The sequence below is a fragment of the Micromys minutus genome (assembly GCF_963924665.1).
Source record: "Micromys minutus genome assembly, chromosome: 7".
In the NCBI taxonomy this organism is placed as follows: Eukaryota; Metazoa; Chordata; class Mammalia; order Rodentia; family Muridae; genus Micromys; species Micromys minutus.
In genome coordinates, this window is record NC_137976.1 from 27,173,495 (window position 1) to 27,197,906 (window position 24,412).

The following is a 24,412-nucleotide window of genomic DNA, read 5'->3' on the forward strand; positions in this document are numbered from 1 at the left end:
CGATAAAACTTAACAGGTATCAAATATTTTCTTGTCTTCCTCAGTTGAGGATTGCCTTAGTAAGCAATTTCAAATAGGTGGAATGTTTCCAAATAAGTTTTTATACAAATTACAAACAAATAGTTCTGTGCTTTTCTGGTGATGTTCTTGACTGCAGCTTGCATTACTTAGCTTTTTGCACATATCTGAAGAATATTTAGGTAAAGATATTAGAAGCAAATCCATGGTGGTGTTGGCTTTTCTCTAACAAATTAGAGAAGTAGTAATAAAAACTATAAGATATTTAAACAAGATATTTATTGGGTGAAACTCAATGTGGGATTTGCAAGGGTGTATGTGTGAATCCAGAACATGACTCTAAGAGCCCTAGAAATCACGTTCTCATTATAGGGTGAAAAATCTGAAAATCAGTATTTTACTGTTGCGGTTTCTCAAGAACTGATTGATAGAGAGATATGTAGAATTAGGAGCTATTATACAGAGTAGAGAAAAATCCTTTGGTTTTATAAGCACCTGAGGATAATCCTTTTCAAAACTGTGTCAGTAATAATAACTCTTTACTGCCACATGAGTACTTGTTCTTCATCTATTTAGTGAGACCCCATGGTGTTGTGTGAAGTGTTAGAGATTATTATGTGCCACTTTATTCCAAGGCATATGAGTAATCAGTTGACATTATTGTCAAGATAAATTTCTTTTGTAACTCATTCTATTATTTAATTGTATTTGTTAACTGACATCTGATTCATCTCGAATGTCCAGAATTTGTATTTTTAGAAAATTGTCATAACTCATCTGATAGGAAAATTTAACCAAAATTGGCACCTTCAGTGGTGCTTCAGAACTGAATTTGAATGAATATTGGTCATTATGTGAAGACAAAGTAATTTAATTTTCAGAATCCTTCCATTTAATTAGGGGATATGGAACCTCTAAGGTTCTTGTCCCTTCCCCTTTTCTTACAAGGAGATCTACCTAAGAGGACAACATAGCTAGATTTTACCTAATCAACAGTGGGTTTGTTCCCTCCTCACTTTCATCTCTAGACATTAAAATTAAATGAGGTAATAGCCTTTCAGTGTTTTATTTAAGCTAATATAATTTTATGTTTGTAAACTGCAACCAAAAGACTAATAACTTATCAACTTTGATTACATCATTAGACCACAGTTTGGCCTTTGTAGTCATGTAACAAAAAAAGATTATGAAGACTTGGCAAAAAAAAGTTTCTATACATGTAATAATCAAAAGTTAATACAAAATCAATATATAATGAATTCGAGGCATTTCTGGCAGCACTCCCCTTTGCTGCAGCTTTTTTACTTCTCTTAAGCTTTTGCTCTGCACACACAAACCACACACTGCATACGCTCTCACCTAGTGTAATGTCAATGCACAGAACCTCAGACAACAGAGCATTGCATTGCACATATAAGCTTACCTACTTTTCTAACATGACACATGTGGAAAACATGGATGTTAAGTATGATGTTTGCCTGTATTTCTAGTCTACAAATATGAAATCAACATAGATTTTTATTGTATTATATTATAATGTTTGGTTTTAAACACTACTGTTTGAGCTGGTAAGGTTTTTTAATGAATCTTGGCTTGGGATAGGGCAGAATGTGTAGTATTTTATGAAACAGTCTAGTCCTCACCATCTGTCTGACATTTTGTCCTATGTATGTAGGTAAAGCAGCATTCTTATTATTAAATCAAAATACCATCCAATGTGATGAAACACTGACTATATTTTATATCTTGCAGTATCAACTATCTAACCAATATTTAATTCCTTATGTAAAAATATGTCTCTCTCAAAAATTTGCTTTATTTTCATTCTTAACAAGTGGTAAGATCCCATGTATATAAGAAAGCCGAGTTAAAATGCATGTTAGAGAAAAATTCTTTAGGTAGAAAGAGTCACAATACAAAGAGTTCATGGGCAGGGAAGGGGTCAGAGAGACAAACAGCAGCAGAATATAACCATGAGACTTAACAAGAATATAATGCCTAGTGCTAGAAACCTAGCCAACTACCTGGGTTATTTTAATTAGAATTTCTACCACTGTGATAAAACACCATAACTAAATGCTTTTGTTGAAGAAACAGCTTAATTCAGCTTACATTTTTTCGGAGAGAACTGAAAGCAGTACCTAAAATAGGTCAAAATCTGGAGGCAAGATCTGAGGGAGAGGCCATGGACAGGTGCTGGTCAGGGCTTGCTCATTCCAAACCCATATACTGTACAAGACTACTTTCCCAGGGAATGTGCCACTCACAATAAGCTAAACTCTCACACATTAATTCTCAGTCAAATAAATGTCCTAGAGATTTGACTATCGACCAGTCCTCTGGGGGCATTTTCTTAATTAAGATTTATTAATTAAGAGTCTTTCTTTCCAAATGACCCCAGCTTCTAAATATGTATCCATTACCTACAGTTAAGTAAAGGCTTCACCAATCATCATGGGTGGTGAAGGGTTTTTCGGTTGTTATTGTTACTTTGTTTTTGTTTTGGTTTTGACACTACATATGTGGGTAGGGAAGAGGCAAGGATCTGGAGGGTTTGTGGGAGGGCATGGTAATAGATTCTCAGAGGAGATGGGAAAGTATAGGAAGCAGCAATGTCTGGGAATAGGGAAGCAAGTGCTAGTGTAAATCCAAGTGTGAGCACTTGGAGTTACTAGAACCAGGCACGAGCTCTAAGAGCCAAAGTCTGACACCAAATTCTGGAATTCACATGAGGTCTTACCCTTCCAACCCATCCTTGTTCTGTTCAAGCCCTAAGCAAAAAGTGCAATATCCACCTGCTGTGGTGAGATGTAGCTTTTTCACTGAACTATGAATTCAATGCATGATCTTATTCAGCAATCCCCTTTCTAACAGAAGAGAAAAAATGATGTACCAGACATATGAGAGTCTCTTGGCAAAAGAAGTTGATAAATACAATGAAACATCAAAAACTGAAAGGACAACTATTGTTTTTTGAGGATGAGTAGTCCAGGATTGAAACTCTTGCAAATACTTAGTTTCTATAAATAGGTAAACTGACTTCTTAGGATACATCCACTTTGGAAATATATGCTAAAAATTTCCCAGTCACAGGGGATAGGCTGAAGGCTACCAAGTAGGCATGATTACAATAAGAACTCTTTATATTCTTTTCTATGTATAGCAATGAAAAGTTTAATTTTAAAAAAAGAAGATGCATTTAAAACAATAAGCAAAAGTAATATATAATGATAACTCCAATGATGCGATGTGGCTGGTATTTATTTAAAGATGTAAGTAGTTCACGTTCCACCTAAGAGTTCAGGTCTGTAGTTGATGATGGCTTGCTGAGTCTGTGGACCATAAGAGGGAGGAAAAGAAAAGATAAAAACATAAACTCTCTGAAAAATAAAACTAATTTTATACCTAGAGAACCTTTATTGATATTACAAATATTCTGCGTGTATGTGAATGCGGTCATAATAGTCCTTTCTAGACAGTTAGTTGGGCATTTAAATTTTTATTGCTATGAGGAAAATTCATAGTTTGTAATTAATCCAATTTAAATGAATTTAAATTGAATTTTAAGTAGTCATTCATTGTTAGTGAGTACCTAGTTGGGAACATAGGTTTATTATTTTATGGCTCATCTTTAAGTATCATAACTTTGATATTACGTTAAAGATACATTTTTTTCAATTATCCTCTGTACACTTAGTAATTTTTAGGTTTATAACTCAAAGTGTTTTATTCCAATTTCTCTTCTCTGACTTGATGATACCTAGTGTTTCAAATTGTCTGAAAAATAGAAATGTATGATAATAAGTTATCTTGAAATTACAAAGACTCAAGTAAAATAGCAGTTGGTTTTACACTATCTAAGTTATATGAGCTCATAATCCTACTCCTTTAACTACATTAAACAGAATAACAATATAGGGACCTTAGTTTGTTTCACTATTGCTGTTCTAGTTGGCTTTTTCCACAGAAGTAACCTATAAAAATTTTAATAGGAGTTCTGTTAAACACTAATATAAATATAAAGAAAACCTTAAAACAAGATAATTAAATTATTTGCCCTAAATTATTCACTAGCATTTAAAAGTAAAAATACTTTTAAAATTACTGCACAGTGCTCAGCCTAAAAGGAGCATCTAGTTACATCTCCTCATCCAGAGACTGAGTTCAGCATGGAGTAGGAGATAGAAAGATTGTTAAGAAACCAGAAGCAGTGGATGATTGCAAGGAAAGAGCATCTTCCAGACACAGCAGGACAGTTGTACATAGGAACTCCCAGCGACTTCAACAACATGCACAAGGAAGGTAAAATCCAGTATGGAGAGGGTGGTGTAGCCAATGTCTTACTCTTATCTGAGAAGCTATCAGCAATTAGTAGTCGGTTTGAGAGTCCATTTCATCTAAGAGTGTTGTCTTTGATGATGCTCACAGGACCAAGAATATATGAAGAACTCAAAGTTTAGAACCATCAGATAGATAAGAAACACAAAAGGACACAAATGTGGTCAGGTAGGAAGTGGAAGGAAGACCTGGAAGGGGTTAGACATGAATAGCATCAAAACCCAGTGTATGAGATTTTTCAAACAAGTAGCTTTATTGATTTACACCAAGTGAGTCTTGTATAGGTAAACTTACTTCTTCAGCATACTTGTTGAGTAATTCCTGTTTCATTTTAGATTTTAACTATATATCCAGTCATCACGCACTTTTTTACATTTCCTTTGGGTGAAGTGGAAACATCACACAAAGGCCAAAAATGATTCAGAAATTATAATCTCCAGTTCAAAAAGAGCATGTGGCAACATACCAACAGGCACCTGGAATGTCTTTACTCACTGGAAAGGGAAAAGGGAGGTTCATCTGTAAACTCCTTACTGAGAACATTAAGGATGAACTGTCTTGGTCAATGGAAGGAATTCATGGTGGTCCTTCCCTTGGTGCTGAGATTAACTGTATCTTACTCATGTGTACGTGCATAGTTAGGGGCTAGATGGTTTGGAGGGATCCGACACACTGCTTTGGAGTTGACCTGGTAAGCCACATAAGGTGAGTGCTGGAAGTTGAACTCCAGGCTTCTGCAAGGGTCATGTGCAATCCTAATCTTTGAGTCATCTCTCAGTGGTCAACTTAGAGGAGTTCCTATGAAGAAAACTTCACTTTCGAACCATGTTCCTGTTCTGAAACTGTGTGAGGTAGATATGGAGAAGTTATTTTTATTTTATTAGATTTTAAAAAATAAAAAACAACAAAGGCTGTTTCAATTTAATTAAATTCAAGGGTTCAGAGAGTCATCCTCAGGATGTTTTCATTTATCTGTGGTCATTTGCAAAACTTTTGCTATACATAGTATATCCTTTTAAATTCCTGATTCATACACTACTATATAATGCAGGGTGTTTTTTTTTTATCTGGTTTAGGGAAGTTTATTGTACATCTCGGTGAGCTTTAAAAAATATATGTATGGATATATACCTTATAGCAGAGCTAGACTGTATTCGAAAAGAAAATACAAAGGGATTTCGCTTTTTTCACTCAGTTTTGATTGCATATATTAGGATGAGAGACTATAAAATTGATTATGTTATAACAGTATATGCATATCAAAAGTACAAATGGCCCATCATTAGGTTGTCAGTAGCTGAGTACCCGTGAGGTTTTTCTCCTCCTTTATACACTAGCTTTAATATAATTTCAAAACTTGAGTGATAAGCCACTCTGGGTGGCCTGGAATAGAGACGGAATTTTGAAGAAGAAGACAGAATGCTTTTAAAAGACTAGCAAAAGTTAAGCAAATTTATAGTTGCAGGATATTACTGCTGCTATTGCCTCGCATATGTCTCCTATGTACCCTGTATTAATACTGTGTGATGTACTACATAGACTATGATCTACTGATATATATTATAGCCATGCACTCTTCAGTGCTTCAAACATTAATAGCTGACATCACGTATGACACACCAGGAGCATAGGGGATAACAGGGAGTGCTTTCAGTACTCAGTGAGCTAATTTTCTTTCACAATGGTCTACGCTTCCATCAGGCCATAACATTTCTTTTTCTAGGTCGATTTACTATAAGTTGATTTGCTATGAGAGTCAATTTAGCATGGAGTTTTTTTAGCTTTTGTGTCCTGGGCATCTATGATTGTTGTATATTTTAAATGCCTAAATGTTTCACATACATTCAATATTTTAAAAAGTGAAACACCATACTTTTACCTATATCAACTCTCAGGAAATTTTTACATTGGGACAGCAGTGAGGTTACATCATGCCTTTTCTAGTTTGTTCTTAATAACCTTGTCAATTAAGTTTGAAGGAATTTACTTAGTTCCCAGAAAGGAAAAAAATTACAATCATGATAATTCCTAATTCTTTCTCTGGAAATATTTATAAATGACATGTAAGTGTAGCATCTGCTGCTATTATTATGTTAAGAGAGTTATAATGTCCATGGTATGACCAAAAGACAAGAGAAATTGAATATCATTCTGAGACAATAGAAATGAACAGGAACATTAACCCATCACAGGCAAGTATTAAGAATTTTTTATAAATGGTCCAGGGAAAAATTTAACAACCCATTTTGCAATTGTTGCTTTCTGTATATTAATTGTTCTAAAAATATTACATTAAATCTGAAGTCATTTTGTCATGAAATGAAAGAAAAGAGAAAGCTTCACTCTAAAAGGAAATTTTCCTTAGTAGTTTCACATTTAAGATTTTCACAACTTGAAACACATGGATAGATGTCAATTTTGGTAGTTTGTAAAATTTAATCATTATTTTGAAGAGCCATCTAATTTCTGCATTTTCTGTCATAGTGATGATATATTCAGATATCAAAGGCTATAGATGCAAAAATGAATATATATATGTATGTGTGTGTGTGTGTGTGTGTGTGTGTGTGTGTGTATATATATATATATATATATATATATATATATATATATATATATATATATATATATATATATATATATGATAGTTCACTTTATTCTAGAGTATTGTGGATTTCAAGAAAAAAATTATTCATGCTGTTAAAATCCATAACATGTGAGAGGGCTTTCTTTAAAGTATTGAAGTAAAAAAGAACACTAAATATTTGATAAATTTTAAGTTTTAAAACATCTTCTTTGTTTGTGTTTGCATAATGTATATTTGTGTGTGTGTGTGTGTGTATGTGTGTGTGTGTGGGGGTGTGTGGGTGTGTGGGTGTGTGTGTGTATTCCATTCAGTTTCCCACAGAGGCCAGAATAGTGTAACAGAGATCACCTGAAATTGTTCTTACAAACAGTTTTGAGTTATAATGTGCCATGTGGGTACTGGAAATGGAACTTAGTCCTCTGGAAAAGCAATCAGTGCTTTTCTGAGTCATCTCTGCTGCCCATGTTTGATACTGTTAAAAATTAACTGGATTAGATTAATTACATCTAAGAATACTACTTTGAAAATGGAGCATATCTGGTTTTGGACCTAAATTTGGACTCACCAAATTTCAAGTGTTTATGATTTGACTGTTTCTCACCTTAAAACTTGAACAAGTACAGAAAATTCTTCCTGTCCACTGTATCCAAGATGTTGGTGTTAACATGAGCTTAACCTTGTGAATAAAACTTTAAATATTTTCTTAAAACTAATTAAATTGGGTGATTTTCTTCTGTATGCTACCAGTGATGTTTTTGAATTATTTTATGGAATGTATCTTTGAAGTCTCTTAAAATAATAATATATCTCAAGTCTCTGGAGGCCTGGTGTCTTCCATTTCATTAGAATGTCAAAATTTTTCATGGAGTATCTGGCAAAAGAATGCCAGTACTAAAGGCTTCCGAAAATGACACAGAAAAGTTGCCATGAAGATTCACATCTAGTGAGAGCTTCCTTCTGTATGAGATTCTGCATTTCTCGATTCCACATATCAAACAGCAGTCTACAGACCTCTTCTGGGCAGAGCTCTGCCTTGTGTATTTTCCAACACGAATCAAATGTGACCTGTTTCATGTTGTTAGTCACCAGGGGTGAAATATTCCTGCCAACTGGGATGTTTTCCTAAATGGAACAATTTTTAAGTGTTCTTTTATTCCCCCCTTTCTGCTCATCATAACCTTAGAAATGATCAAAATTCCACTCCTTTGGGTGATTAAAGGGGAGAGGTCGCAGGGTAATACAGTCAGAAGACCAGAGCAAACTGGAACCCAGTAACCTTGACATATCAAACTATCCTTTTTTGTCCTTCCCATTTGTTCTACTTTCCTGACACAGAGCTGAAGCAAGGGTTATAGTGTTAGGGCGTCACCTTTTGATGCTCGCTGCAGCCTAAGTGATTGCTGCATGCACAGTACACACGGCTGTCTGTCTTCCCTAACAGCTAAAAGTCATGGTGGGCAACTACCTTCAACAACAACAAAATTATTCTCCCATCCTCCTTCCAGACCTGCTTGCAGTTTTATTACAGACATGTCACACCTTAATTTTGAGAACCTATGGAGAAAGGCGAGCAGAGATACGAATGGATCATTAGCTAAAAGACAAGGGTGGATTATAAAAAGTTACTGCAAAGGAAGGACTCTTGGAAAAGGGCAAAGGTCTTGCTTCCCATCTTTGCCTCAGTCTTTTTTTTTTTTTTTTTGGTTGCAAGCTTCTATTGTGTGGTATCTAGAAAACTGGTCAGAGGGAGAAAAATAATACAAATTAAACCTGTAATTAACTTGTCGTGATCATTTACAGTTGGTCTTCCAAAGCTCCTGGTCTTAGTTTTGTATTAACTCTTCCTTACCACTTTATATCACCTCCGTGAATGAAACACATTTCTTCTTCTTACTTCTTATGCCTATTGTTGGAATTTGCAAAGAAGCTTGCTAAGATTTCCTGTTACATTTAATTAGAAAAAAAAATCCTCTCCACAGCTAGACTATTCTTTGCAAAGCAGATAAACTGGCCCCCACTTACATGGCTGCCTTTTCGTTTTATCGTTCCAGCCGTAAGATAGATATTGCTATCGTCTTTGTTTTTTCCATTGAGAAGCCTTCGGAAACAAACACTTAAGTATCACAAAGCATTATCAAACAAAAGAGACAGCTGTGGGATTTGAACCCGATCTCAGGACCTATACAGTCACTCCCAGAGCTTCGTGAAAAAGTGAATGTAGTATATGTAAAGTTTCTGAAGAAAAACAACAAACAACAAAGTGATTTCTTTCCCCCCTTCACTTCAGTCTCCTCTTCCCCAAGTTCTTGCAGGCAGGTAGGTGTTAGCGCCCTATACTTAGCCTCTCCCACGCCCTCTGTAATCTCTCTCTTTTGCGGCTGGGAGCGTTAAAGATTGCTACTGCAGCTGGTGAGTGGGCAGGTGCAGCCACCATCTGCTCTAGGAGTCCAAATGCTCAGAAGAACTTCGCACCCAGGACCATGCCCAGGCACATCGGATTCCAGAACCTGGGAGTGTGGGACGGGGTGGTGCAGGAGGAGTGGGGTGGGTGGGAGAGCAAGATGCAGCTTAACCCCGCCCTCTCGCGGTGGCGATTGGCTGGATTCTTCTCCAGGGCTCAACACCTGTTCCTGAATAGGGCTGTCTTCCCTGCAAGTTAGCACGTGGCCACCTCTAAGGAGGTGATACCAGTCCTGAGTGCGTGAAAGGGGGCTTCAGAGCTTCCTGCCCGAAGGGTCCTTGAGAAGCCTGTTTGTTTTTCCCGGCGATTGTCTCCTCCCACCCTCCTCTGTCATTGGCCCGGGGTGGTGGGTGGGTGTGTTCCCATTGGTCGGGGGGCGGTGCTTATCCCTGGCCAGGGCAGGGGCGGGGCCTTCGCCGCGCTGAGCTTGCCCTTGTGTCTGGTGCTTGCTAGAGCTGCTGCTGCCGCCGCCGCCGCTGCTGCTGCCTCCGTCGCCGCCGCCGCCACTGCTGCTGCTGCAGCCCGAGCATCCGGGAGCCGCCGCCGCTGCTGCCACCGCTACCAAGCGCTGCTGCCACTGCTGCCGCCTCTTCTCCCAGGACTCTTGACACCCGAGCGCGAGCGGCGGTGCTGCCAGCTTGCTGCCCCTGTCCTCCCCCACCCCTCCCTTCCGTGACCTACCCACTCCTTGCAGCCCTCGCCTGCACCTTCCCCGACACCCCGGCATCTCTGCATCACCTGCCTGAGCAGCCTCCGGGCGGGCACTGGGACTTGCCCCGAGCTGCGAAAGGAAGGCAAGCTCCAAACCGGTGCCAGGCAGATCGGTTGTCGGGGCTGCACCACCAGCAGCAGAAGGAGAAGAAACTATTTAGCCCACTGAAACCCCATTCTGCGGGTGCTCTGCCACTGCCGCTTTTGCTGCCGGCAACCAGCTTCCGCGCGGGTTCGAACACCGCAGCGGCGGTTGGTTTCGTGGGTCCGGCGGGAGCCGGGAGGACGACACCAGCGGAACCCTTGCACTGTGTGGTTCGCCCAACCAGCATCTCCTTGCCCTCTCGATCCTTCCCCAGACCCTTAAAAGAAGGGACCATGATTTGGAAACGCAGCGCGGTTCTCCGCTTCTACAGCGTCTGCGGGCTCCTCTTACAAGGTAATCCCCGCCCCGCTGTGGGGAGCATCGCTTCACGCCCATTCCCCATCCTCCTCATTCCACCCCGTATTTCCACTCTCCCCTGGCAATCCCCCAGTGCCCGGCGGTTTCCAGTTCCTCCCCCTCAGCCCCGGTGCTGCAGGGGGCAGAGGCAGTTTGCACCAGCCGTTGCTTCTCCGGCGCTGCTTCAGCCCGGCTTGGGTAGCAGGCAGCTCCTTACTCGGCACCTTTCGCCTTTTCAGTCACCTGAGCAGCCTTCATTCCACTCCACTCGATCCCCGCCAGCATCCCCCTCCCACTCCGGGTGGCTGGCAACTTGTGCCTGTCTCAACATTCCATTCTCCCATTCTCCCACCCACCCTTGCCAGCCACCTCCCACATCACGCTCTTAAGCGACCCTTTGCACCTCTTGTCATCTCTTTAACCTCCTCCCCTTTAGGATCGCCTTCCTCTTTCCCTTCTTCCCACCAGCATCTCATCCATGTGTCTTTAAAAAAGTGTGTGAGAGCCTGGAAGCGAGCTACCGCGACGGCTAGAACAGCAGCAGCGGCGGCACCGTGTGCATTGCAATAACATCCCCGGGGTGGGGGGGTGGGGGATTGTGAGACGTGTCATTCACCTAAGAAGAGAAGGGAGACTCTGTCTGGTCTAGAGAGAGGAAAGCAAACTGCAGAGAGAGAGAGGGAGAGAGAGAGGAGAGAGAGAGAGGAGAGAGAGAGAGAGAGAGAGAGAGAGAGAGAGAGAGAGAGAGAGAAAGAATGAATGAAACAAGAAATTTTATACGGAGCGAAGGGACAATTTAAAAGACATAAATCCACTTTATCAACACATCGACTTTTTATTATCCAGTCTGCGCGGTTTGCTTTTTTTTTTTTTTAAGCAAAGAAATGTAGGCTGTCTGGCAGCTACTTCACTGCTTTGGATTTTCGCTCAGAATCTCTACCTGTCTGTTTATCTATCCTCTATCTGTCGCTTCTTTCCGTAATTAATATCATCCTTTCAACGTGAAATGTAAAAAAAAAAAAAAAAAAAAAAAAAAAAAAAAAAAAAAAAAAAAAAAAGAAAGGAAAAAGAAAAAAGAAAGAAAGAAAGAAAAGAAATGAAAGAAAAGAAAAGAAACCGAAAAGAAAACCGAAAACCCTGTGTCTGCAATGGAGGGAAACCACACAAAACAGTTATGCAAATCGCTGGTCCAGATTCAAGGCGGCTAGGGGATTTGGGTTCATTTCTCCTCAGACCTTCTCTTTTGCAGGATGGAAGGGGTGGGATGTGTGGAAGGGGAAGAAGATGCTAATTCTGAAAGAAATGGCAAGGCATGAGTTGAAGTGCATGGGAGAAGGCACTTTGGGGTGGTGGAGGAGGCAGAGGAGGCAAGCATGTGCAGGACTGAAAGGCGGAAGGAAGATCTTTGCTTTGAAGAGAGGCTTAGGGATGCGGCTTGAATGAGAGAAATGGGAAGGATGAATGCGAGACTATAGTCGATAGATTTTTTTTTTTAAAGCTGGGTATCTCTTGATAAATTTTTGTCCACCTCCAACCTTTCTGCTATCCATTGGCATTTGTGAGAAAGATTAGTTGATCAAATTTATTTGTCTCTGGGTAAAAGGAATGCGAAAGTAAGACACACTTAGACCCATGGGCGATCCAGACACGAACATTTTTATCTTATTTTATTTTTGCAGGATTTAAATGAGGTCAATGAACCATCTTTCAGCAAGTTCTTGGAATGTAGCCTCTTTCTTGCTGTCTTCTGGGGGTATATATGGGGACAATATTTTATTTGTGCATATTTATGAATGAGTGAAGTAATGGGGACGGAATTATAGAATCAATTAACTAACCATGTACAGATGTTTCCTTGAATATATCCTGGAGATTTTATCTATTCTACATGAGATATAAATTTAAAATGTCATGTGCTGGGAGTCACCAAGAAAGCAGATAGTGCATTTTTCCCCGGCTCACACCTCCTGCTCCCTTTTCTCAGCGCTCACTCCCCCACCCTGGTACTGAAGTACCCAGGTGGCTGGCGCTTTACTTGGATTTCTAATCCTGCCGAGAAAACATCCTCTCGGAGTCCCTAGTTCACCTCTCAGGAACTTGGATTTCTCAGCTGTTTTCTCCTCCTCCCTCCTCCCTCTGTGTCTGCATGCCCGCGTGTGTGCGCGTGTGCACGTGTGTGTGTGTGTGTGTGTGTGTGTGTGTGTGTGTGTGTGTGTGTGTTTGCGGGTGCGCGCGGGCGCGTGCATCCTGCATGGCACTGTGTGCCTGCATGCTCTGGTTAGAAGAGAGATGTGGGGAAATCAGTTAATTTGAAGATTGCGATGGAAATCCGACTGGTTGTGTTTTTCCCTGCCAGTCTGGATGTTGTGGCACTGGCTGGTCATTGCACAAGCGTCTGGGTTGGTGAGAAGAGATTATTATGGAGCATGTGGCCACGCATTGCACTTGGGGGGTCGCCTCCTCCCTTCCTGTGAATTGTCTTTTCAGTGCACTGAAAAGAACTGTCTGCCTGTGCTTCTCTCTCTCTCTCTCTCTCTCTCTCTCTCTCTCTCTCTCTCTCTCTCTCTCTCTCTCTCTCTCTCTCTCTCTCTCACACACACACACACACACACACACACACCCTGTACTGTGAGAAGCTAGCTTCTGGCAAGGATTGACACTTTCTTAACCCATAAAGGAGAGATTCTATCATAGGCATGGATTTCTTATTGAGGATCTAAACCAATGACTAAGACAGACTGCTTCTCTTAAGGGGAGATGGGGCAGGGAAGAGGTATGAGTTTGGCAGGAAAAAAAATGCACTACTGCAGCAGCAGCTGTAGCAGCAGCAGCAGCAACTTCAGGTTCCAGTAAGTAAGTAACTAATTTGTAAGTAAGTAAGTAGGATGTAAGTAAGTATCCTCCACAGCAGCCAGGGAATGAGCATCAATTTCAGGATGTCTCATGAACATCTTAGTTCGTATTAATGAGGATTAAGAGAAAGGTGAGAGAGTGCAAGCACACTTGAATTGTCTCCTCTTTATGACTGCCTCTCATTTATCAAATGCTGGCTTCTCTAGACACATCATACTTGGTTGATGTTGTCAGTTCTTCCTCAAACAAATTTGCTCACACCTGCCTTTTCTTCCTTTTGGCTATAAACATTGCTCTCGGGTTCTGATTTATGTTTTCCCACCAGCCTGCTGTTTGATTAGGTCTTGGCTAGCCTGGGCAAAGGCAGGCTTCATTTCCTGGACACAGATTAAACACACCACAGGTCTCTCCATGTACAAGGAAGGAAGGAAGGTTATGTGTGGATCTAGTGAAGAGCTGATGTTCTAGAGAGGGAGTCTGCCCTGTCTGCTCCTAGTTACGTCTGGGCAGAAGGTCCTTATTTTCTAGCACTAGAAGCAATTTGGTAACATTCAGTCACTTACTGCTAGTCAGTTCTGTATCCCTTAAAATACTATCTCTACTTTTGCAGTATGTACCACACAAAAGAGACTTTTAAAAACATGTCTTCTCTGTGTTTTAACTCTATTTTCTTTTTACTTTTTTCTCAAAGCAAAGTTATGATTTCATTTCTTAAGATGAGGAAGAATAAGCCAATGGTCAGAACAGAGGTTGGTTTTCCTAGGTCTCTTCAAAATTACTTTAATTTATACCCAATGTGTCCGTGTAAAACAAAAAGAAAATAAATATGTTCTAATCAAGATTTGTTTCTGACCAAAACATAACATGGAAAGAAAATGAGATTCAGCTTTAAGGTACCAACTTTGTTTTCTTATTCTATATAAAGGAAGGTTGGAAATCAAGAGGAAGGGAAACACAGTAAGCTTCAGAATAAGAAGTGCGAACGCACATGCCTAACACCTGTAATGAAGTACTCCTTGGGCCATGAAATAGATAAGGCTTAATTCACCTTTCCTAAGAGCACATCACTTCCCATGCTTAGAAGGGCTCTGCTCAGATGGGCAAGGTCCTGTGCTCATAGAAAACAAGCCTGGAAATGAAGAAAAACAGAGAACAGTCATATTCATGGATATCTGGTTTCCCTGAAGAGTCTCATTCTCTCTCTCTGTCTCTCTCTCTGTCTTTGTTTCTCTCTCTTTCTCTGTCCCCATCTCTCTCTCTCTCTCTCTCTCTCTCTCTCTCTCTCTCTCTCTCTCTCTCTCTCTCTCTCTCTCTCTCTCTCTCAACTAATCTTACAGAAAAAATGTGTAACACAAATACAAGGGTTTTAATAGTTTTTCCTGAGGTATTCCAATTTAATGATTTGCTATACTTACTGATACCTTTAGATTAACACTAGGGTGAATATACATATTACATCCTGCTTTGAGCACATCAGTGCCAAGAACTTCACCAGATATCTTATAGAAAATGTACTATATGTTGAACATCCCTACCATCACAACGATACTTCCAAAACCTCTTACCTCTTTTACATGTACACCAATAACTTAAGTCCTGCCAAGGGTATTTCTTATGATCAGTGAAGCTAGAATGTGCTTCCCCCAGTCTCTGCTTTCTCGATAACAGACACTGGAAAGACGTATCTGTAGGTGGGAGCCATAGTCTGACTGGGTGAAACAGCTGTCACCCTAAGGAGCAGTAGTTAAGAAAAATCTCGCAAAGCATTGTGTGTCTTGGCTGGTTTTGTCTCACGGTGAGGAAGAGTGTGGCAGTATTTGTTTCCCATGTCTGCAACTATTATACTGCTGGATGCTTTAATACGGGACAGATAAGCAGCATCCAAGATCCAAGGACTAATCCCCACTTTAAAACTGCTTCCTGTGTAATAAAACCTTGAGACCGAATCATTTTTCTTAAAGAAACGAATATGCAAATCACTTCAAAAGTAAAATGTAAGTTAAAGGTTGTTGGATGACATCCTAATTGTGTATTTTAAAGTGGCCTCCAGTAAGCACTGCTTGCCGTCACCCTCCCCTTTAAAATAGGGAGAATACTAGTAGGATTCACCCTGATAGAAAACAGATGAGTCATGTAAAGGCACCTAGGATAAAGAAATGGTGTAAGGTAGATTTCCACATGATGTTGTTATTATCATCATCATCATCATCATCATCATTTTAGTTTACTGACATGTGTTTTGAAAATGTATTGAGTTCCTACTTCGGTGCATTTTGCTTCATTAAACTACTGGCAAAGTCAATCCTTCTATACTGTTGAGTGATTAGGTTGAAGAAACAGGTGAAACCAGTCACAAAACCAAGTACCAAAATTCCCCCGCTGAAGTAGAACACTTGCCAAGTTGGTAGCTACATTTCTAATTTACTATATTTATTGCTCTAGGAACCTGTGGTAAAAATAAATATGCTCCCTCCAAGGGCAAATTCAATGTATACTTCTGTGCAGCTTTCATTCTATGCTTAGTTAAATCTATAATAAATCAAATGGCATTGAACAATGTGTGTTTTCGAGTCAGTCCTGCTCGTGTTTTTGTCTTTGCCTCACAATATAGCAACACACATACTTTATTACACCTATGAAAGACATGATATTTTGCAGGCCTAAGTTTGTTTCTAAAACAGTCTTGTCCTATAGAAAACTTAAATGTGAGCACTGATACTTATGGGCATATGTACTTTTCTGGGAATTCAATTTAACTATTTATTCTCAACATCCTTCCTCAACCAGTTGGTTACTTTTATTTTTCAACATTAAAAATCCCCAATAATTTATGTCAGACTAGATCATAAACTCATTCTTTGAACAACAACAACAACAAAAAGCATAATTTAAATTTACTAGTTAAACCTAAAATATTTAAGAGGACAAGTTCAAGTTCATTGCCACATTTGATCTGAAAATGTCAAGGTTTTGGAGTATACTTCTTGAAGTGCCATGTTCCCTAAATTCCTCCTATAAAGAGGTAGTGAGGATTACCTTGAAGCTGGAGGCACTGAAACCCCCTGCTGTGTGAGGATGCTAATGACATCTTAGGTTTTATATGTTCAGCAGCAGCAGACATACACCAGAAAGCAGGCATGTGGCAGGAAAGAGAGATGTGAAGTATTTTTCTAGCCTGTGACAGACATGAACAAAGATTTAACCCTTTAAAACCTGAACTATTTCAGAGTGTATCATCACACCATCTCATGGCAATACCAGAGAGAAAACAGCTTTTGTTCAAAGATTCATAAATAGCTAAGATTATGTATCTACTCATTCAGTCCAGGTGAACATTTGACTTTCTTGGAAACCATCAGGTTTTTGGGTCAGTTTAATAAAGGTGAATAGTGCAGTTAAAGTAGGGACCTGAGGCTTCAAATGAGCTAAGCCTCCACACTGACAGAGAAGTGATCTTACCCTATCAGGCTCAGCATTGGTGCAGTGTTTCCTATGCTACAAGAACCAGACTTTGTCTTTTGTTTGCTTCTCTGTTGTTGTTTTTTAATTTTTAATTTTATGTTTTCTTATTTATTTTTAGGAGAAACAGGGATTATCCTTTAAATCTGTTCAGATAAGTTGGTGCCAATATGGGGCATATGTTTTTATGAGTGCTCATTATTGAAAGGTTGGTTTTCTAGAGGAATGGTCATCAAATGAGTTCCTAAAAATAGGATCTAAGCAACTACTGTTATTTTCAGCACGCCATGAAATCCTATCAGATAACAGTCAGAAACGCAATTCTGCTTGAATCTTATTTGCTACAGAACAAAAATATTTGACATATTGTGAATATTGATTTTTATCTAAGAAGTGAGCCCACAAGCTCCTCTTAATGTGTTTGGTGGGTTTTCTTAAGTAGGTATAAAATTACTTTCCTCTTAGAAAAGGTATTCTGTTTAAGCATTATGCAAGTAAATACTTTTCTTAATTAGACATGAATTAAATAAAGTCAAAATAGGTGAAAATAATATTGAGAATGGGAAATAATCTTCATTACCTAGTCAGTGCACACTTATACATGTTCAAACTGAAAATATACCATTACATTTAAAAATAAAGGTTAACCTTTTTAGGTTTTTAAATAATTAAAATCTGTAATAATAATGTACTATATGAGGAAAGATGACTTGACTTTTTCCTTAGTACTTATTTTCTTCTTCTCTTTTAATGAATAAGTTTTCTTCACCAGTGATGAGACAGAAGTCTTCCACTAATAACAACTAAATTTGAAATTTGGAAAATTAGTAGGGTTGAAATTTTATTCTGGATCTTTCAAGCTTTTGAGAGTACATCACCAAAACTCAATGATGCCTGATTAGATGAAAGAAGTTATCAGATCTTCTCTAGATAGAATTGGTAATTCATTATTCACAGTATAATTTAGAGGTCTGAACTAAATATTATGACAGTCCTTATTCACCACTGGTATAACTCTTTGTGAGTGAGCAAATAAATTCCACTTATATATTTAGAATATTTCCCACCAATTTCAATACTTCAGAAGAAGACTGTGTCTAGTCAGAGCTGGAAATATTTACAAAATAAAAATAATTCTATTTTGCTTTTAGGAATACAAAGGAAAGTGTGATCATGCAGTGCCAATGATCTTGGGTTATAGGTAAATAAAAGGCCCTTTAGATGCTGAATTGAGTACATAATAATTATTATTTATTATATTTATATATACACATATAATCAGATGCATTGATTATCCTTGGGAACAGAATGGAGAAGCAGCATGCTTGACAAAACTGTGCTATGGAGCACATGGTGCTTCATTAAATCTATGTAATTTTAAAATCCAATTAATTTCTTCTTGCAATGAAATAATTTTGGGGGTGAACTTGACTAAGTTTAAAAATGCAGGTGACTTGACAGTGCTTATTTAAACATCAAAGAACCCGGAATATTCAGTGCGTAAAATATACTTGTACTTCCTTCCTAATTTTACCTTTTGTTTCAGCTTGTCACTCATTCCTCTTTTTGTAGGAAATGTTCCCAATGCCTGTACTTTATGTTGTTTTAGCCTTTTTTTAAAGTTTTATACTTGACTTATCCTGTTTTCCAATTTGCACCTATAAACTTATGTTGAAATGAGTAATCATAAGGTATAAAACAGAATATATGCATTAAATAATATGTATGTACATATGTGTGTATCTATATCTATATCTATCTATATTCATGTGTGTGTGTGTGTGTGTGTGTGTGTGTGTGTGTTTAAAACCAAATAAAACATGTGCACAAATTTAAGTGCGACTTCTTTGCTACTGCTTTCTATTTTATGTGTTGAAGTTCGAATGATAACCCAGCTTGCTTTGTGCTCTCCAGGAATATAATAAGCCCTTCCCATTACCATGCTACCGACCTGGAATAATGCACATTAAAAGAAATTAATGAAGGATGGTGAATCCTTAAAGAAGAGGTCTTTTGTAAAATGGTCGATTCTGAAGACATACAAGTAATGGAATTTCTCAACTACCAAAGGGCAGATCTCAATGTTTTGCAGTTATCACTGCATTTTAAAAAAAGAGTTCTACAACTTTCATCTAGTAATATAAACGGAGGGGAATAAGAGGAGGAAAGGAATGTGAGTCAGCCAGCCAAAACTGCACACAGCAATGCCTGGCAAAGCTCACTAAATTAGCATATGCTAGGCTGAGTATTTCCCTCCGTTGTTACATAATCCCTTCCTAATAGGAAATCAGTTCTCATACTTAACCCTGTTGGAAAGATGAGAATTCTCTCATTGTTATATTTTTGGCTTTGCATCCTTTATTTTCTTACCAATTGTGTAATTCATCTATGGAAGGGCTTTTCTATCAATCCCCCACCCTCTTTTTCACCCAGTCTCCTGTACACAAATGTTCCATTCTGTGTTCAACTTCAGAATTCAAGGAGCAACGTTTCTATAGCTTTCTCTGAGAGGCTCTAATTAGCATCAGAGTCTCCCTTTACTCATGTGCAGCTTTCTTTAGAAAATACATTAGTTCTATGAGGTTTCCCTGAGGATTCATAATACAGTAGTTTGTTACATGTACTCTGATATTCAGTGTGCCTTAATTATGCACGTGGCCTCATTTTAAAGCCTTCTTAGGGATCGTATGGGATAGAACAGGGGTCTAGCTGTAAGTTCACTGTCACTTATTAATGTGTAGGTGGTATTCAGAGGAGGACGTTTCTGGAGGCAATTATAAATCTATGCAACCAATATAGCAAGCACTTACATTGTGCACTTGGTAGTGCCTCTGCCAAGGCAGAATTAAATTCACCATTGTGACACATAGTATAGTATCTGTTGTTTCCAAGCAGGTCTTTGCTCTGGGAATGAAAGAAAATAATAATAGAAATGTTCGTTGTCTAATCAGAATAAGGGACTGTTCTTTTTTCTCTCCCTCCTGACAAGGAGAATCAAAAACTGTTCCTGTGTCAATAATGTGCTCCCTAACTAGCCTGTTAACACATTTTGCTGTGGTGGGGTCCTGATGCTTTGCTGGTTCTCGTGTGAGGCTATAGATTTTTAGATAGCACTAATTGCCTGCAATCTTTATGGACTGTCAAATGTCAGTGCAATGCCAAAATTGAGACATGATATTTTCTGTTTTTTTTTATTTGCATGCAAGTGAAACACTGTGTGCATTTAATGAGAGAAGAGAGGGTTTTAAAATATTTTTTTTCTAAATATTGTTAAAGAGACCTTAGCTGTGGATGGAACATTAGAATTATCTTGCTTAATGCATACTGTCATTCATAGAAACAGGTGGCTTGCATTACCTGATATTCAAACTGTTTTAATATTAATTGTATTCTTTTCATTCAATGCTTTCCCATGCTTTACATAGGACATAAGAGATATTGGATTAATCTGTAAATATAACTCTCAAAAATTTATACTTAGACAATGAAAACCTTTTCTAAGCTGATATATTAACTGTTTAAGTTAAAATCTATTTCATTGTCCTATCCTTGTATACCTTTAGGGCTTGTCTGATGACTTGGCTTTAATAGACAAAAGAATGCCATTTGCCCTTTATTGATTATCATGAGCATTTATATCTTTCTAGTTCTTGAAAGATCCAAACCTTTTATTTTGTCCAGTGTATGACCTACATAGCCCTTTCATGTGTTCAAAGAGAATTTAGAAGGTTATGTACTTAGGTGTCCTCTAGGATCCGTAAACGTCCAGAGTGCAAGACAGACATTATAATTTTACTTTTAATCCAAGTTTATCTTAGTTGGTCTGTATCTTTTTAAAAAAAATTCATTCCATTGATTGGTTATCTGCCTTCCAGTACATTTAACTATAAAACATTTCTTCAATAAAATCCAAAATGTATGTATTTGTAGCTGCAGACATGCCGAAATCAACTTCTAAATAGAATAAACATTCAATAGGAAGAAATGTTAAGGACAGTAAAGAATTCTAAGAGCCGATGTACTCGACAAAACTGTATATTCACCTTGCTTTCAGGCCCGCCCATCCAGTGAGTCAGTTCAGATTTGTTCTGCACACATTTCTCTTAAGCTCTGCTTCTTTCTGACTTCTTTGGGGGTAAACACATCTCTTTTGTTTTCTCATTTTATTTATTTTTGTACCTCCTACAGATTTCTACTCCCAGTTTCCCAAGTGTTCCTGATGATGAGTCTGTGTAAACACATGCACCTCTTCTTATCGGTCTCCTAATAGCTGTCATTCCCAGATAAACGTATCAACAAGGAGGAATTAAAACCTGACCTTGATCCAAGAGATTATGAATACACTGACCCACTTTTGATATTGCCAAGCTACTGAGTAGTTGTTCTCTGATTAGTCCCTCAAGTGAGGGGGGATTTAGGTGCATCCTCAGTCTGCAGAGCTGCTTTACAGAATTGTGCAAAACATTGTTGTTGGGTTTTTTTAAATGCTTAGTCATGCTTCTTCAGGTGCAGAATGTGAGTTATGACGCATCTGCTCTGTTGTCTCTTTTAACATTTGAATAGCAGAGGAGGGTCAGATGGGAATATTAACTGCTTCCGGGAAAGAATCTGAAGTATAGGCACGAGGCCCCCAAGAGCAGAGAGCAAAGGCTCTCCGATTTGCAGTGACTCCATTTTAATGTGAAGTGTTTTAAAAATGCTTTTCTTAAAAGTCCCAGAGAAACGCAGCTTTTCTTCACAGAAATTTTTTTCTTTCTTTTGCATTTAAAAACATTCCATTTCCCTGGTGTATCTTGGGATTGTGACTGTTTCATAACTCAGTGTTTGAAAATAAGTTTATAACTAAGCTAACTTAGTGTTTACCAGAGGCCAGATGCTGAAAGCATTCCTTCCAGCTCTCGGGAAATGTCCATTGTAAATGAACGCTGAAAGTAGACTCATGTTACTCAGTTTACTAAGCATCCACATCACTTTGTGGAATTGATATTAACAGTTGTGTTCTTCCAATGATTTTACTAGCTCTGCAGCCTTATTTCGATTAAAGTGAACCACAGAATGAAAACCCTCCTTTTCTAATGTAACATCAATTTGGCTGATTCACTTTCCAGACATGCAGGAAGAAAATGATAACCTGGTTTGGGGAGCAAGTTTTGGTTGGTTACTTTACTCATTTACAAGAAGTATTTTGATATGTTACTGATTTGTGTTGGTTAAGACAATATCAGTGTGTTAGCGGAGATAATATTGCAGCAGAATTGTCCTTAAAGAGAGATTTTTTTGTCTAAGTAAAATCCATACCAGATAAATTCCTGTCTGCTTGCTTGTTTTTTAGTCTACTATAGATTTATCACAGGGTAGTTAATATTAATGATGTTTTAATGCTATCATTATTACATGAAATAGTTAAGACAGAGGCATTAAAACATGAGAAGTTTATTGGTTTTAGAGTTGTTCGAGAAGTGACAAGTGGGTTTAATTTTAAAATTGGTCTCATTTTACCCAATTTTTCGGTTGACCTTAGACAGGCTCTCATTAATCCAAGACGCATCTTGAAGGACATATTAGCACAATGGACCTGTAGTAGGAAATGTGTTTAATGCATGTGGGCAGACCAAAGAGACTTGTTGTGATTCATAATAAGAGACCAGGATATGTTTTGGTAGAGGCATGGTATGGTGAGGTGTCAAGTGTTGTGTTTTATGAAAAAGAAAAAGAAGCTAGGGACATATTTGGTGGAGGCACAGTATGGTGCAGGAGCAGGGGGTGCCTGTACGTCCCTTCCCCCTGAGATACCAGGCACATGAAGGTATAGTATAGATTACTATTTACTTAGGGAGGGGAAGTGAGAAGGGAGGAGAGAGAGAGACAGACAGAGACAAAGACAGAAACAGAGACACAGAGAGACAGAGAATGTAAATAGCCCCTTTTATGGTAAGCCAGGACAACCTGGCTATTGCCTGGTAACTGTGGGGAGGGGCCTCAAGGGATGCTAACAAGACTAATTTCTTCTAGTTTAATAATGGCCTTACTGTCTGATAAGATCATTTTTCCTCTGAGGACTGCCTCACCCAACCAGCCTCTGATCATGTGACTGCTTAACAGAGGAATGAGGTTGTGACGCACAGGACTCATCCTTGATGTCAAAGGAAATGGCAGATACTGCTTATTAGGAGCTGGCATGCAGTGAGTGGAACGTGGCCTCAGTTTTGCCGTGAGAATTGTTTATTTTGCAGAAGAACAGTATTAAAGGTATTATTGTTTTAAGTTAGACTCAGAATTCAGGCACTTCCCTGAAGCAGCAGCACTTTATAGAGTTTTTGTAGGATTCAGCTCTCATTCTGGTAGATTAGCAGCCTTCAGTCAGTGAACTTTCTTGCAGCTTTGTTTTTGTCTTGTGTAAATGTAGAGGTTGGAATGATTATTCTTTGATATGTGATTAGAATGGTTAGAGATGAGGGATTGGATCTTCCTTACCACTTAAAGCTACTCGGCAGTACAGTGGGTATAACATTTATCTTCATTTGTATAGAAAACAAAAACGAAAAGAACTTTCTGTCTGCTGTTCATTATTCTGAGATTAAATATTGTCCTCAGAAATGTGTGCTAATATAACTTTCAGGGATTTTTCCGTCTCTATTTGTACATTTTGTCAATTATTTTTGAAGCCACCAGCCTAAGTTTGAGCTAAACTCACCTCCCACTTATTAAATTCTATGTGCAGCTCATTTCCAAAGTCAAGAATTTTAGTAGTAGGAAGACAGCTAGGCTGAGCACCTGAGCAAATGCTGCTCCTGCATAAGGCTTACATCTGGTTCCCAGCACTCACTCAGCATCCCACAAGCTCCCTGAACTCCAGCTCCCATGAACCGCCCATCAGACATGCACAGAGTGCACATAAATTCATGCAAACAACAATTGGATTTTGAAAAAGTTAAGACCTCTTCATTTATGAACTACATTTGTTATTAGAATTAAATTGACTGCCAATTTGTAATTTTGAGCTGAGTATCCCTTTTTATTGACTCAGTATTCCTGTGATGTAAAAATTATATGTGAAAATTTTACTAACCTTTGCTTTCCTTAAGCATAATTTATCGGCCGACTATTTAAATCCTGGGCATATGGTTGAACAAGGTTGAAACAGTCTCTGTGCTTATGTGGAGCCTTGAGTCTGTAGAAAATACATAATAAAATATCAAGGCTTGTAACACATTTTTTTTTAGAATTAAAAATAAAAAATTCTCTTCCTGTTGCAGTATCTTTTCAAAAGTTACTGAATATGGCCATATCAACCAGGTGTTGAAATCAATGATTTATCAACAATGGTATAAGATTCACTCAGCTTTTAACATCTCTTTTTTTAAAGGCTGGATTAAAGGACTGATTTCTTTCAGCCCTTTATCCTGAAAACAGTCTCACAATGATGCTAGTTTCTTTCTTTCTTTCTTTCTTTCTTTTTTTTCTGTTAACACAACTTGAAAGAGGCTGACAAGTGAACAGAGATATTCAAGCGTACGCCATTCTAACTGATTTGTCCAAGAGG

At 38.5% G+C, this 24,412-nt stretch overlaps 1 protein-coding gene across 7 annotated transcripts in view; it reads left to right on the forward strand.

Moving 5' to 3' along the window:
• Positions 1-10,493: 10,493 nt before the first annotated feature.
• The window catches only part of CADM2 (cell adhesion molecule 2), a gene marked incomplete at both ends in the record, with an annotated part of 927,734 nt that continues 913,815 nt past the window's right edge, over positions 10,494-24,412 (forward strand). For all 7 annotated transcript variants that reach the window (XM_080918671.1, XM_080918673.1, XM_080918676.1 and 4 more), the window contains one exon: positions 10,494-10,554. In XM_080918671.1, coding sequence (XP_080774797.1) covers positions 10,494-10,554 — 61 coding nt within the window. The remainder of the gene's footprint in view (positions 10,555-24,412) is intronic.